Consider the following 16,930-nt stretch of genomic DNA (forward strand, 5'->3'; position numbering starts at 1 on the left):
GCAATTGGGCAAGTGATCCTTCTTTTTAAAGATGTAAGGCCTTTTTCAAAGTGGGTGTTATCTGCTGACCACTGTGTTAACCGTGATCACCTGTCAGAACCATAAGCATATGGGACAACATGGGCGGGGTCCCCTATTGCCCTCCACAGCAGATACATACATTTGAGAGCCCCCAAGTTCATTGATTGAGATGAGGAAAAATGACAAAGATCTTTCAACTTTGGTTCTATTTTTGGGGTTTTGATGCCTTTTAATAGGCCTTTATTACCATAATAATGTATCATAATGCTGCACATTTAAAAGAGTGCGGTTTGACAATTCAAGTAAAGTTCTTTTGTGTCCTTATTGCTATAAAGTGATCGCCATAGTAAGACCAATAGCAAGATAAACGGAAGAGCTGGTAGAATGTTAAAATAGGTGAAATTTATACAGGGTGACTATTGGTACATTTTTTTTTTTGTTTGTTTCTAAATATTTTTTGCTACGTTAAGTGATTTCAGACATGGTAGGACTATACATACATTGACAAAGTGGGTTAAACTATTCCTCTGGGTAATCAGAATTCTGTGTAATTTTAAATGTATATAATATTTGTATGGTTAGATATTTTTAACCTACTCATTTTCTGTATAAATTGCAAATTGGTGAATTATGCGAAAATAATAATTGTTCTCTTTTCTGATTTTTAATTGTTAATTGAACAAAGAATAAAATCATACATTTTGCTGTTTTGGGAAGGTAAACTGATGCTAAATGAGTGACAATATATCAAAAATATAATATTTATTTAATTTTATTTTTTGCTTTAATATTTTTGTTTATTTTTTGCTTTTCATATGGTGGCGTTTTTCTTGATATTTAGGCAAACTAAATTATTTTCTAAAAATGCTAGGTCTGCTGAAATGAGGTATAATTTGTGCGGGTACCTAACAGAAAAGGTAACGAGGGCCAAATAGCTAATGCACAGGGGTGTGAAAATTGCTCAGCAGCAAAAGGGTTGAAATATTTTAATTAGGTTAAGTAAAAAATAAATGAAAACTTTTTAAATATAATTCCAGCTCATTTCCTTCTATTTCCAGCACTAAAGAATTTTTCAGCGCTATGCAAGTAAACGTTAACGATTATAATACTAATACTTGTTTACTTCTACTTTCCCTGTTTTAAAATCGTTCTGCCTCAGGTGTTTTATTAAACACATTTTCAGTGTCTGAACTATTTGAGAGTAAAGTTCAGTTTTTTTTCCCCCCGAGTTTGCTTACTTGAGTACTAATAAAAGACAAGAAAGAATACATGATTTTTTGTTTATAAAAATGTTACTAAAAGAAAGTTGGATAACATTCATTGGGGACCATTAAAACAACATAAAAGCTTAATGTAAAATTCACAATGGTGCATTTTACATTTGATTAGAAGGGTTTTTGCATTATACATGTGATTGCAAACAAATTGCTTATTTTAAAGTTATCACTGCTTTAGTGATACTAAAAATGCTTCTTATCGAGTTTAAGATGCACTGCTCTGTATTTTAAATTTAACGTTTGTCTTTTTGGTTATGCATTCATTTGCGTTGATAGACTTCAATTTATGTTGAAAGCTTTAGATGGTAAAGGGGCTATTTTGGGCAGAAGGCAAATGTAAATATATATATATATTCTCCATATTAGGTACGTTTTTAAAAATTTAAATAAAAAAATAAATTACAAAATTTGTATTGTGTCAATATGTTAAATATAAATATAAGGAAACTATGCCTACCATTAATATATATATGGATGAATTAAATACAAAATAATGACAATGATAAGTAATTTAATAAATACTATTTTATTTTGCAGCCAACAATCTGCAGAGGATCTTGCAAGAGTTCCTGTTAACTCCACCAGCAACATTTTGAATAGGCTTTTGGTTAGTTACGATCAAAGGATACGACCAAATTTCAAAGGTTTGTTTATGCTTTTACATGTTTTGTTATTCTTAAAGTTTCAATCTCCCCATTATTTCTATGGACCTAAATTAAAAAGTGAATACAAATATATAAGACATAGATATTTCTCTTACACGGTGTATCCAGTCCACGGATTCATCCTTACTTGTGGGATATTCTCAATCCCTACAGGAAGTGGCAAAGAGAACACACAGCAGAGCTGTCCATATAGCTCCCCTCAGGCTCCGCCCCCCCAGTCATTCTCTTTGCCGCTCTAACAAGTAGCATCTCCACGGGAGGGTAAAGTGAATGTTGTAGTAAGGTTAGGATTCCAAGGATATTGTCTTTTCTCCAAGAAGGATTGGAGAAAGGTTTGTCAGCTAGTTCCTTAAAGGGACAGATATCTGCTCTGTCTATCCTGTTACACAAGCGTCCGGCAGCTGTACCAGACGTTCAGGCGTTTCCCAGGCCCTAGTTAGAATCAAGCCTGTTTACAAACCTGTGGCTCCTCCATGGAGTCTAAATTTAGTTCTTTCAGTTCTTCAAGGGGTTCCGTTTGAACCTTTGCATTCCATAGATATTAAGTTATTATCTTGGAAAGTTTTGTTTTTGGTAGCTATTTCTTCTGCTCGAAGAGTTTCTGAATTGTCTGCTTTGCAGTGTAATTCACCCTATCTGGTGTTCCATGCAGATAAGGTTGTTTTGCGTACCAAACCTGGTTTCCTTCCAAAAGTGGTTTCTAATAAGAATATTAACCAGGAAATCATTGTTCCTTCTCTGTGCCGTAATGCAGTTTCTAAGAAGGAACGACTGTTACACAATCTTGATGTGGTTCGTGCTTTAAAATTCTATTTAAATGCAACTAAAGATTTCAGACAAACATCATCCTTGTTTGTTGTCTATTCTGGTAAGAGGAGAGGTCAGAAAGCAACTGCTACCTCTCTTTCCTTCTGGCTGAAAAGCATCATCCGATTGGCTTATGAGACTGCTGGACAGTAGCCTCCCGAACGAATTACAGCTCATTCCACCAGAGCTGTGGCTTCCACATGGGCTTTCAAGAATGAGGCTTCTGTTGAACAGATTTGTAAGGCAGCGACTTGGTCTTCACTGCATACATTTGCCAAATTTTACAAATTCGATACTTTTGCTTCTTCGGTGGCTATTTTTGGGAGAAAGGTTTTGCAAGCAGTGGTGCCTTCCGTTTAGGTTACCTGACTTGTTCCCTCCCTTCATCCGTGTCCTAAAGCTTTGGTATTGGTATCCCACAAGTAAGGATGAATCCGTGGACTGGATACACCATGTAAGAGAAAACAGAATTTATGCTTACCTGATAAATTACTTTCTCTTACGGTGTATCCAGTCCACGGCCCGCCCTGGCAATTAAGTCAGGTTCAAATTTATTTTTGTAAAACTACAGTCACCACTGCACCCTATGATTTCTCCTTTTTCTCCTAACCGTCGGTCGAATGACTGGTGGGGCGGAGCCTGAGGGGAGCTATATGGACAGCTCTGCTGTGTGCTCTCTTTGCCACTTCCTGTAGGGATTGAGAATATCCCACAAGGAAGGATGAATCAGTGGACTGGATACAACGTAAGAGAAAGTAATTTATCAGGTAAGCATAAATTCTGTTTTTTTAAATCTCTTATGGTAGTAGGAAGTCTTAGACCTGAATGGAAGAGATGTATAATATATGTGTTTGCTAACTTGTTTTATTTAAGTATAGCATTAGTGCAAATCCCAGTATGAAAAATCACGTAAGAATATCAAACGTCACACAGAGCAACACTCACTTAGATGTACACAGCAAAGCTAAAAGCATGAAAGAAGAGTTCATTACATTAGGGCAAATAATGAGAAACCCAGTAATCACTCAGAGATCTCTCATAACCTCAGTCTACAGCAATACACGCTAGCTTCAAACCAAAGTTACTGCAATAAGGGTGACACAGTCAACTGGTAATTTCCTAGACACAAACAAAATAGATAATGAGAGGGCCTGAAGGGATCTGGTTCTGGACTTGACAACTGTATTTAAAATCTAAAATCTAAGGGCTACCGAGTACTCTTACTATAATATATTACAAGGGGTTTGAATAGAGATTAACTTATTTTATTTTTGAATGGAAAGTAATCTTATAGGACAGCACTAGCTCACTGCTATTCATTACAGTTTATAGTGCTTATGAGTATTTTGTGGGACTTGCTTCTTATCATTATTGTTAATTAAAATAATGGTATAATGTCTCAGAATAGTCTCAAGCATGGGAAAGAGATGGCACTTACTGAATATTATTTTTTTTTTATTGCAGTGATGTTCAATCTGAGGAAGGGGTCACATTTTTCCAAAACAACAAAGGAATTTTGATATATATATATATATATATATATATATATATATATATATATATATATATATATATATATATATATATATATATATATATATATATATATATATATATATATATTACGTGTGTGTGTATGGGACTGCACAATCTTACATGGTGCGCTGCAAAAATGTATCCAAATCAATCCCAAGGCACAGGCACTCAATGGTATTTGAATAAAAAAATTATTTATTTCATCATTTAAAAAAAATAAAGACATAACGTTTCGGCACATTCCTGTGCCTTTGTCAAATGTCAACAAAATACAACAAGAAGACCTAAAAGCAGTGACAAACATACATCAAATTACACCTTATATACTTATTTAACAATAACCGTAGTTTGAGTCTCCCGCCGTCAAACACCTGTTAGTGACGTCGTCAGTCAGCGCCAACATGCGCAGTGTCATGACGTGAGTACCGGCGTTGTCATGGTAACGGTATACATAAACAATGACATATGCGGTTATGAAAAATACTAAGGTGCACAACCAGTATAAAACAATACCTATGTTGATCGCATATTGTAGTCGCTCCAAAAAGTAGGGGGAAATGGGAAACACTATCAGATGCAAATTATATTATGCATAGTGTAAAAGAACACACGTATTATCCGATAAAGGAAACTAGTGTCATCATTATGTAACCCCATTTCTACAGCGGCATACAGCATGTGATAAACAGGAAATACATTAAAATTTCATTTTATATATAATCCAACTATGCACTAAAGTGATCAGTGTAAACTATGACCTTACTTAAAACCAAAAAACAATTGGCAAATATTACATATATACATCCAAGATCAAACAAATTAGACGGCCTAAGATGTCAATTATCAGACCCTCAGTAGTACCACAACGCATAGGGCCGCTTCATGACCCGATAGAGTATGTTAGAAACTTTTGAACAAACAGTGAAATCCAGATGATAATGCTCGTCATCTTCAGTAGAAGGGGCTAAAATCCAGGGAGGTATTGAGGCCCCTTGGGGCTAAAGTGTCCATCCGGTGGATCCACCTACTCTCAAGTTGTAATAATTTATTTGCACGATTACTACCTCTAGGCAAGGGGGGTACATGGTCGATCAACATTGACCTCATCCTGGACACAGCGTGTTTAAACTTGGTGAAATGGCGTGCTACTGGCTGGTCAGATTCACCTTTGGTGAGTGCCTCTCTTATAGCACAACGGTGGTTGGCCATACGCTCTCGACAAGTGGTCACAGTTTTACCGATATACATCCTGGAACATTGGCAAATCAACATGTATATCACAAAGGTACTTGTGCAGGCTAATCGATGGCGTATCTTGTATCTGTGGTTGTTGTGCGGGTGTTTAAATGTATTGCCCCTAAGCATGCCATGTCCCCTTGCTGTAGTGTTTGACAGGATCAGACTTAACCAACAGGTCTCTTAGATTGTTTGCCCTGCGGTACACTATCCTGGGGGCAGAAGTCCTCTGAAATGGGAGCATGGGAATGGGAGCATGGGATCAGTCCCCACCACCGGCCAATGTCATCGCACAGCATTTGTCAAATCCTTACATCCCGGTGTATATGTAGTGACCATGTTAAGTTGTTGTACAGGGTTGATCATAACCACTGATTCCATATTTGTGCCAGTATCGGTGTTCAATAATTTCTTCTGTATCATCTCTATTTCCTCCCTGGCACAGCCTCTCATCAAGAGTTTATCTCCCATTTCCGTTAGTTGTGTTCACATCATGGATGTTTCACTGTTGTTTCTCATGACCCGAGTGAGCTGAGAAGTGAGAATCCCCTTCTTTTGGTGCCTGGGATGAAAACTTCTTGCATCAAGCAAAGAATTGCGATCGGTTGGTTTCGTATATAACGATGTGCCAAACCGTATTTGATCGCAGTCTCCAATTTTAAAGATATTCAAATCTGGAAAGTACACTGTGCTTAAATCATACTCAAGTTTGAATCTTATTGGACTTGCCATGGTGTTCAAACGTGAAACCCACCCCTGCAATTCATCTATGCTACCTCTCCAGATCAAAAAGACATTGTCGATGTAGCGTGTGTAATATCGCACATTGGGATGGTCAAATGGCTTCATCAATTCTTGTTCATACCAAGCCATATAAAGATTTGCATAGGTGGGTGCCACGTTCAAACCCATGGCAGTGCCTGCAACCTGTAGGAAATACTCATTTTCAAATTTGAAATAGTTTTTTTCCAAACAGAGGGTTAAGAGTTTGCACAAAACTTCAGTAGGCGGACCATTATGCAAGATGCTCCCAGTCACCATGGACCTGACAGCCTCCACCCCTTCAATGTGGGGGATCACAGTATATAGGCTATCAATGTCCATGGTGACTAGGAAATCATCACTCTGTAAGTCCATATATCCCTTGAGTGTTCTGATTATACTAGGCGAATCCTGTAAATAGGCCTGTGTGTTCTTAACAGTATGTTGGAGGTGAGAGTCAATATAGATGGCTAAGTTCGACAGCACTGATCCTCTGGCAGACACAATCAGTCTGCCCGGTGGATTTACTAAGGTTTTATGGACCTTTGGTAAAAGGTACAGAACTGGTACCTTAGGATACTCAGTGATTAAAAATGATAGCTCCTGTTCACTTAATATACCAGATTCAATTTAAATAGCCATCAATTGCATTTTTAAATGGTATAGTAGGATTCCCTCTTAATTTTATGTATGTATTAACATCAGACAGCTGTCTAAGTGCTTCCTGTCTGTATTCAGTATAGTCCTGGATCACTATGGATCCCCCTTTGTCCGCAGGGCGGATGATGATAGATGTATCATTACAGAGGTCAACCAAAGCCTTAGATTCGTCAGAGCTGAGATTAGGATAAATATATGATTGGGGGGTTTCTTTAATGCCATGGCTAAGTAATCCTGTGTAACTTCTGAGAGATGTGTGAGTATTATGTGGTTCAAAAGTAGAAGCTTTTTTAAAAGGTGTTGGCACATAAGCTTGTTCCCTAAAATGGTCCTAAGTTCAAGCTGACGTTATAACCTGTGTATATCAACCAGCATATAAAAAAAACGATTGTGTCTGCCAGAGGATCAGTGCTGTCAAAATTAGCGATCTATATTGACTCTCACCTCCAATATACTGTTAAGAACACACAGACCTATTTACAGGATTCGCCTAGTAAAATCAGAACACTCAAGGGATATATGGACTTACAGAGTGATGATGTCCTAGTCACCATGGACGTTGATAGCCTATATACTGTGATCCCCCACATTGAAGGGGTGGAGGCTGTCAGGTCCATGGTGACTCAGAGCATCTCGTATAATGGTTCGCCTATTGAATTTTTGTGCAAACTCTTAACCCTCTGTTTGGAAAAAAAATATTTCAAATTTGAAAATGAGTATTTCCTACAGGTTGCAGGCACTGCCATGGGTTCGAACGTAGCACCCAGCTATGCAAATCTTTATATGGCTTGGTATGAACAAGAATTGATGAAGCCATTTGACCATCCCAATGTGCGATATTACACACGCTACATCGACAATGTCTTTTTGATCTGGAGAGGTAGCATAGATGAATTGCAGGGGTGGGTGTCACATTTGAACACCATGGCAAGTCCAATAAGATTCAAACTTGAGTATGATTTAAGCACAGTGTACTTTCTAGATTTGAATATCTTTAAAATTGGAGCCTGCGATCAAATACGGTTTGGCACATCGTTATATACGAAACCAACCGATCGCAATTCTTTGCTTGATGCGAGAAGTTTTCATCCCAGGCACCAAAAGAAGGGGATTCTAACTTCTCAGCTCACTCGGTTCATGAGGAACAACAGTGAAACATCCATGATGCTAACACAACTAACGGAGATGGGAGATAAACTCTCGATGAGAGGCTATGCCAGGGAGGAGATAGAGATGATACAGGAGAAATTATTGAACACCGATACTGGCACAAATATGGAATCAGTGGTTATGATCAACCCTGTACAACAACTTAACATGGTCACTACATATACACCGGGATGTAAGGATTTGACAAAGGCTGTGAAACGACATTGGCCGGTGGTGGGGACTGATCCCATGCTCCCATTTCAGAGGACTTCTGCCCCCAGGATAGTGTACCGCAAAGAATCTAAGAGACCTGTTGGTTAAGTCTGATCCTGTCAAACACTACAGCAAGGTGACATGGCTAAAATCAGCCAAGGTGGGCTGTCTCCCATGTGGAAGCTGTATTACCTGCAATGGTATGCATAGGGGCAATACATTTCAACACCTGCACAACAACTACAGAAACCAGATACGCCATTGATTATCCTGCACAAGTACCTTTGTGATATACATGTTCATTTGCCCATGTTCCAGGGTGTATATCAGTAAAACTGTGACCACTTTTCAAGAGCGTATGGCCAACCACCATTGTGCTATAAGAGAGGCACTCACCAAAGTTGAATCTGACCAGCCAGTAGCACGCCATTTCGCCAAGTTTAAACACGCTGTGTCCAGCATGAGGCCAATGTTGATTGACCATGTACCCCCCTTGTCTAGGGGTGGTAATTGTGCAAATAAATTATTACAACTTTAGAGTATGGACACTTTAGCCCCAAGGGGCCTCAATACCTCCATGGATTTTAGAGCATTATTATTTGGATTTCACTGCTTATTCAAAAGTTTCTAACATACTCTATCGGGTCATGAAGCGGCCCTATGCATTGTGGTACTACTGAGGGCGTGATTTGTGACATCTTAGACCATCTAATTCAGGGGTCGCCAACCTTTTGGACCTCAAGGACCACTAAACTCACAATTTTGAATCCCGTGGACCACTAACATGATTTTTTTTTTAAAAGGTACGGAATTTAATGGTGCATAATAATAATAATATATATATATATATATATATATATATATATATATATATACACACTGTACATAACTAGTATAACCATAGCTAAGTTTACATTATGTATATATTTACACATTTTTAAGAATTGGAATTAACTCACAATGACAGAACTGAGAGAAAACTTCCAAATGACAGATGAAGGGTGAGTGCCAACTTTTGAGCTGGAAACAGAGGCAGAAAGTGGGAAAAAATAATTATGTTTAAAAGGACCACAAGACTTTCAAGTTACCTCCCCAATAAGGAATTATTCAAAACTACATATGATCGTGGACAGACATTGGAGTCATAAAGTTTATTTCAGAAAGCTCTCAATATGTATGTGAGCTAACCACGACTGATGTTACTGGCAATTACTATAATACTGGTGGGATATGGCTGATCTGCTGGATGTCAATTACTGTAATTCAGGTGGAATGGCTTTCTGCGCAGGAAAATTATTAGAATGCGGCGCAACGGGGGTGACACCATCAGAGGAGATTAATGCCTGTTTGATGGTGTCAAGGACCACCAACATCTTCTCGTGGACCACCAGTGGTCTACGGACCACTGGTTGGCGACCGCTGGTCTAATTTGTTTGATCTTGGATGTATATATGTACTATTTGCCAATTGTTTTTTGGTTTTAAGTAAGGTCATAGTTTACACTGATCACTTGTGTGCATAGTTGGATTATATATAAAATGAAATTTAATATATTTCCTGTTTATCGCATGTTGTATGCCGCCGTAGAAATGGGGTTACATAATGATGACACTAGTTTCATTTATCGGATAATACGTGTGTTTTTTTACACTATGCATAATATAATTTGCATCTGATAGTGATTCCCATTTCCCCCTCCTTTTTGGAGCGACTACAATATGCGATCAACATAGGTATTGTTTCTCCAACATTGGTGTGTCCGGTCCACGGTGTCATCCATTACTTGTGGGAAATATTCTCCCCCACAGGGAAAGGCAAGGAGAGCACACAGCAAGAGCTGTCCATATAGCTCCCCCTCTGGCTCCGCCCCCCAGTCATTCTCCTTGCCGCTCTGAACAAGTAGCATCTCCACGGGGATGGCGAGGAGTTTGTGGTGTTAGTTGTAGTTTTTTATTTCTTCTATCAAGAGTTTGTTATTTTAAAATAGTGCTGGCTTGTACTATTTACTCTATAACAGAAAAGTGATGAAGATTTCTGTTTAAGAGGGCTATGATTTTAGCACAAGTAACTAAAATCCATTACTGTTACCACACAGGACTGTTGAAACCAGAGAACTTCAGTTGGGGGTAACGGCTTGCAGACTCATCTGCTTCAGGTATGACTAGTCTCCTTCTAACAACACAGGCTAATGCTAGATGACAGTCATTTTTCCCCTCAGGGAAAACGGTAAGCCATTTTTCTTTCACCTCAGCAAAAAAGATAACAGGCTTCCCTTTTTTGAATTTTATGCTGGTAGACACTGTTAGGGGCCAAATCGATTGGTTTTTATTACAATATGGCATTTGAAATGTTTTATAAGCTCATATACACTTGGGAACGTTTTTTATTGATCTGGCTTGTTTTAGACACCTAATTCTAGTCAGGAAGGCCCCTTCACTCTAGTGTACTGAGGGAGGAGGCCTCATTTTGGCAGTTGATTTCAGGCAGTGCATGCAGTCTCATGTGAGAGGGTCCTGTGGCTCAGAAAGTGACTCCAGAAGGCTTTTTTCTGTGGATGGTTGACCCCTAAGGAAGGTAAAAAGCTACAGCAATGCTGTAGCAGGGATAGTGGTGTATAAAAACGGTTAAATCCAACAATTAGCTCCGGTTTGCTTGTTTTAAGAGCTAGAGTCTCCATATTTGCTGTGCAATACTTTATAAGCATTAATACACTGGGGTCCAAATTTCATAAAAATCGGATATTGCCTTCATAGTTTTTTGAACATTCAGAAATAAAGTGTGTCATTTTATTATTTAAAGAGACAGTAACGTTTTTGTTTAAAATCGTTTTTATTGCATTGTTTGCCTGCCTAAATCTGTTTAACATGTCTGGGCCATCAGATAACCTATGTTCTGTGTGTGTAGAGACAAATGTGGTTCCCCCTTTGAGTGTTTGTGATAATTGTGCCATAGCGTCCAAACAAAATAAGGACAGCTCTGTTACATTTCATAATGTTGCCCAAGATGATTTATCTAATGAAGGTAGTGGGGATAGTTCTACATCCTCTCCTTCTGTGTCTACACCAGCTTTGCCCGCGCAGGCGACACCTAGCGCGCCAGTGCTTATTTCTATGCAACAATTAACAGTAGTAGTGGATAATTCTATAGCAAATCTTTTATCCAAACTGCCAGCATTTCAGAGAAAGCGTGATTGTTCAGTTTTAAATACAGATAAAAAGGATGAACAATCAGACGCTGACGATGCCTTATCTATTTTACCCTCACATCAATCAGAATTGGCTGTGAGGGAAGGGCTGTCTGAGGGTGAAATTTCAGACTCAGTAAAAATTTCTCAACAGGCAGAACCTGATATAGTAGCATTTAAGTTTAAGCTAGAACATCTCCGCGCTTTGCTTAACCCCTTAATGACAGAGGACGTACCAGGTACGTCATAGGAAAAGCTCCCCTTAATGACAATTGACGTACCTGGTACGTCCTCTGTTGTTTGAAGTGCTGGAAGCGATCATGATCGCTTCCAGCAGCTTACAAGGTATTGTAGTGATGCCTCAACATTGAGCCATCACTGCAATCCCATATTTTACCCACCGATGCAGAGAGGGCCACTCTCAAATTGCGTTTGCTTATTTTTTTTTACTTACTTCTAGCCCGATCGGCTCAAATGTAGTACTCTCGGCGGTTGCGGCGGAGGGGGTGGGGGGGTGTTTGCGCGCGCAACTTATGCACTCCTCTTAAAAAAAATAAAGATGCAGTTGAAGGAAGGGATCTCCATTGTCACGTAAGGGATCTGGGAGGGGGAGGGATGTAGGTTATTGAGGGGGGCCAGCTACACTACAGAAAACTAATGTTTTAAATAAAAAACTAAAAAAAACCTATTTTTGGGGGCAAATTGGGTACTGGCAGACAGCTGCCAGTACCCAAGATGGCGGCAAATAGGTAGGGGGGAGGGTTAGAGAGATGTATGGGGGGGATCAGGGAGGTTGTAAGGTAAGGGGGATCCATCACTGCAGACTGTATGAAGAAAATAATAATAATAAAAAAAATGCTTTTTATTTTAGTACTGGCAGACTTTCTGCCAGTACTTAAGATGGCGGGGACAATTGTGGGGTGGGGGAGGGAAGAGAGCTGTGTGAGGGGGTCAGGGGGGATCAGGGGGTGGGATGTGTCAGATGGGAGGCTGATATCTACACTAAAGCTAAAAATTAACCCTACAAGCTACCTAATTAACCCCTTAACTGCTGGGCATATTACAAGTGTGGTGCGCAGCAGCATTTACCGGCCTTATTATTACCAAAAAGGAACGCCAAAGCCATATATGTCTGCTATTTCTGAACAAAGGGAATCCTAGAGAAGCATTTGCATTTGGTGGCATGAAATATACTAAAATGGGCCTAGATCAATAATTTTGGTTGTCTACTACAGTACAATAAAGCTAAAATTAAACCTAAAAGCTCCCTAATTAACCCCTTCACTGCTGGGCATAATACACGCGTGGTGTGCAGTGGCATTTAGCAGCCTTCTAATTACAAAAAAGCAACGCCAAAGCCATATATGTCTGCTATTTCTGAACAAAGGGGATCCCAGAGAAGTATTTAACACCATTTATACCATAATTGCACAAGATGTTTGTAAATAAATTCAGTGAGAAACCTAAAGTTTGTGGAAAAATTTGTGAAAAAGTCAACAATTTTTTTTATTTGATCGCATTTGGCGGTGAAATGGTGGCATGAAATATACCAAAATGGGCCTAGATCAATACTTTGGGATGTCTACTAAAAAAAAATATATACATGTCAAGGGATATTCAGGGATTCCTGACAGATATCAGTGTTCCAATGCAACTAGCACTAATTTTGAAAAAAGGTGGTTTGGAAATAGCAAAGTGCTACTTGTACTTATTGCCCTATAACTTGCAAAAAAAGCAAAAAACATGTAAACATTTGGTATTTCTAAACTCGGGACAAAATTTAGAAACTATTTAGAATGGGTGTTTTTTGGTGGTTGTAGATGTGTAACAGATTTTAGGGGTCAAAGTTAGAAAAAGTGTGTTTTTTTTCAATTTTTTCCTCATATTTTATATTTTTTTTATAGTAAATTATAAGATATGATGAAAATAATGGTATCTTTAGAAAGTCCATTTAATGGTGAGAAAAACGGTATATAATATGTGTAGGTACAGTAAATGAGTAAGAGGAAAATTACAGCTAAACACAAACACTGCAGAAATGTAAAAATAGCCATTGTCATTAAGGGTAAGAAAATTGAAAAATGGTCCAGTCATTAAGGGGTTAAGGAGGTATTAGCTACTCTGGATGACTGTGATTCTATGGTAGTACCAGAGAAGTTGTGCAAATTGGACAAATTTTTAGAGGTCCCAGTGCACGACGACGCTTTTCCAATACCCAAGAGGGTAGCGAGCATAGTGGATAAGGAGTGGGAGAAGCCAGGTGTACCCTTTGCCCCACCTCCTATATTTGAGAAAATGTTTCCCATAGTAGACCCTAGAAGGGACGCATGGCAGACGGTCCCAAAGGTTGAGGGAGCTGTTTCAACACTAGCGAAGCGCACAACTATTCCTATAGAGGACAGCTGCGCTTTCAAAGATCCTATGGATAAAAAATTGGAAGGATTGCTTAAAAAGATTTTTGTTCAGCAAGGGTTCATCCTTCAACCAGCTACGTGTGTTATTACTGTCACTTCAGCGGCGTCCTTTTGGTTCGAGGAACTAGAAAGGTCGCTCCAGAAAGAGACTTCCTATGAAGAAGTCATGGACAGAATTCACACATTAAAGTTAGCTAATTCCTTTATATTGGATGCCGCTTTTCAAATAACGAAATTGGTGGCGAAAAACTCAGGTTTTGCTATAGTAGCGCGGAGGGCGCTTTGGCTAAAATCCTGGTCGGCAGATGTGTCGTCCAAGACTAAGTTACTTAATATTCCTTTCAAGGGTAAGACCCTTTTTGGGCCGGAATTGAAGGAAATTATTTCAGACATCACTGGGGGTAAGGGCCATGCCCTCCCACAGGATAGGCCTTTTAAGGCTAAGAACAAGTCTAATTTTCGTTCCTTTTGCAATTTCAGGAACGGACCGGCTAATAACTCCACTGCCGCTAGACAAGAAGGTAACGCGGCCCAGCCCAAACCCGCTTGGAAGCCCATGCAAGGCTGGAACAAGGGTAAACAGACCAAGAAACCTGCTGCTGCTACCAAGACAGCATGAAGGGGTAGCCCCCGATCCGGGACCGGATCTGATAGGGAGCAGACTATCTCTCTTCGCTCAGGCTTGGGCAAGAGATGTTCCGGATCCCTGGGCACTAGAGATAGTCTCCAAGGGATACCTACTAGAGTTCAAGGGACTTCCTCCAAAGGGAAGATTCCACCTGTCTCGCTTATCTTCAGACCAGATAAAGAAACAGGCATTCTTACATTGTGTAAGAGACCTATCAAAGATGGGAGTGATAAACCCAGTCCCCTCCGGGGAACAAGATCTAGGTTTTTACTCAAACCTGTTTGTGGTTCCCAAAAAAGAGGGAACTTTCAGGCCAATTCTGGATTTAAAGATATTAAACAAGTTCCTCAGAGTTCCATCCTTCAAAATGGAAACCATTCGGACAATCTTGCCGACAATCCAGCAGGGTCAATATTTGACTACCGTGGATCTAAAGGATGCATATCTGCATATCCCAATCCACAAAACTCATCATCAGTTCCTGAGGTTCGCTTTTCTGGACAAACATTACCAGTTCGTGGCTCTTCCATTCGGTTTAGCCACCGCTCCCAGAATTTTCACAAAGGTGCTAGGGTCCCTTCTAGCGGTCCTAAGGCCAAGGGGCATCGCTGTAGCACCTTATCTAGACGACATCCTAATCAAGCGTCGTCTCTTTCCAAAGCAAGGGCCCACACGGACATTGTGTTGGCTTTTCTCAGATCTCACGGGTGGAAGGTGAACATAGAAAAGAGTTCACTGTCACCGTCCACAAGGGTTCCTTTTCTGGGAACAATAATAGATTCTGTGGAAATGAAGATCTTCCTGACAGAAGTCAGAAAGTTAAAGCTTCTAAACGCTTGTCGAGTTCTTCATTCTATACCTCAACCCTCCATAGCTCAGTGCATGGAAGTAATAGGACTAATGGTCGCAGCAATGGACGTGGTTCCTTTTGCTTGAATTCATCTAAGACCATTACAACTGTGCATGCTCAATCAGTTGAATGGGGACTATACAGACTTGTCTCCCCAAATTCAAGTAGACCAGGTAACCAGGGACTCACTTCTCTGGTGGTTGACCCAGGATCACCTGTCTCAGGGAATGAGTTTCCGCAGACCAGAGTGGGTCATTGTCACAACCGACGCCAGTCTCTTAGGCTGGGGCGCGGTCTGGGACTCCCTGAAAGCTCAGGGTCTATGGTCTTGGGAAGAGTCGCTTCTCCCGATAAACATTTTTGAACTAAGAGCAATATTCAATGCGCTCCTGGCTTGGCCTCAGCTAGCGGAAGCCAGGTTCATAAGATTTCAGTCGGACAACATAACGACTGTTGCGTACATCAATCATCAGGGGGGAACAAAGAGTTCCCTAGCGATGAAGGAAGTAACCAAGATCATCCAATGGGCAGAGAATCACTCCTGCCATCTATCTGCTATTCACATCCCAGGAGTAGATAACTGGGAGGCGGACTATTTGAGTCGTCAGACTTTCCATCCGGGGGAGTGGGAACTCCACCCGGAGGTCTTTGCTCAGTTAACCCAATTATGGGGCATTCCAGACATGGATCTGATGGCGTCCCGTTAGAACTTCAAGATTCATTGTTACGGGTCCAGATCCAGGGATCCCAAGGCGATTCTAGTGGATGCATTAGTGGCGCCTTGGTCGTTCAACCTAGCGTATGTGTTTCCACCGTTTCCTCTCCTTCCCAGGCTCATAGCCAGGATCAAACAGGAGAAGGCCTCGGTGATTCTGATAGCTCCTGCGTGGCCACGCAGGACTTGGTATGCAGACCTGGTGAATATGTCATCGGCTCCACCATGGAAGCTACCTTTGAGACAGGATCTTCTAGTACAAGGTCCATTCGAACATCCAAATCTAGTTTCTCTGCAGCTGACTGCTTGGAAATTGAACACTTGATTTTATCCAAGCGTGGGTTTTCAAATTCTGTGATAGATACTCTGGTCCAAGCCAGAAAACCTGCAACTAGAAAGATTTACCATAAAATATGGAAAAAATATATCTGTTGGTGTGAATCCAAGGGATTCTCCTGGAGTAAGATTAAAATTCCAAAGATTCTCTCCTTTCTCCAAGAAGGTTTGGATAAAGGGTTGTCAGCTAGTTCTCTAAAAGGACAGATTTCTGCTTTATCTGTCTTGTTACACAAGCGATTGGCAGCTGTGCCAGATGTACAAGCTTTTGTTCAGGCTTTGGTTAGAATCAAGCCTGTTTACAGACCCATGACTCCTCCTTGGAGTCTAAATTTAGTTCTTTCAGTTCTTCAAGGGGTTCCGTTTGAACCTTTACATTCCATAGATATTAAGTTGTTATCTTGGAAAGTTCTGTTTTTGGTTGCTATTTCTTCTGCTAGAAGAGTTTCTGAATTATCTGCTTTGCAGTGTAATCCA

At 40.0% G+C, this 16,930-nt stretch overlaps 1 protein-coding gene across 1 annotated transcript in view; it reads left to right on the plus strand.

Annotated features, from left to right (window-relative positions):
* GLRB (glycine receptor beta) overlaps window positions 1-16,930 on the plus strand; it is a 437,385-nt gene that overhangs the window by 86,087 nt on the left and 334,368 nt on the right. The window contains exon 3 of the mRNA XM_053703772.1: window positions 1,836-1,942. Coding sequence (XP_053559747.1) covers window positions 1,836-1,942 — 107 coding nt within the window. The remainder of the gene's footprint in view (window positions 1-1,835; window positions 1,943-16,930) is intronic.

The sequence above is a fragment of the Bombina bombina genome, chromosome 2 (assembly GCF_027579735.1).
Source record: "Bombina bombina isolate aBomBom1 chromosome 2, aBomBom1.pri, whole genome shotgun sequence".
Taxonomy (NCBI): Eukaryota; Metazoa; Chordata; class Amphibia; order Anura; family Bombinatoridae; genus Bombina; species Bombina bombina.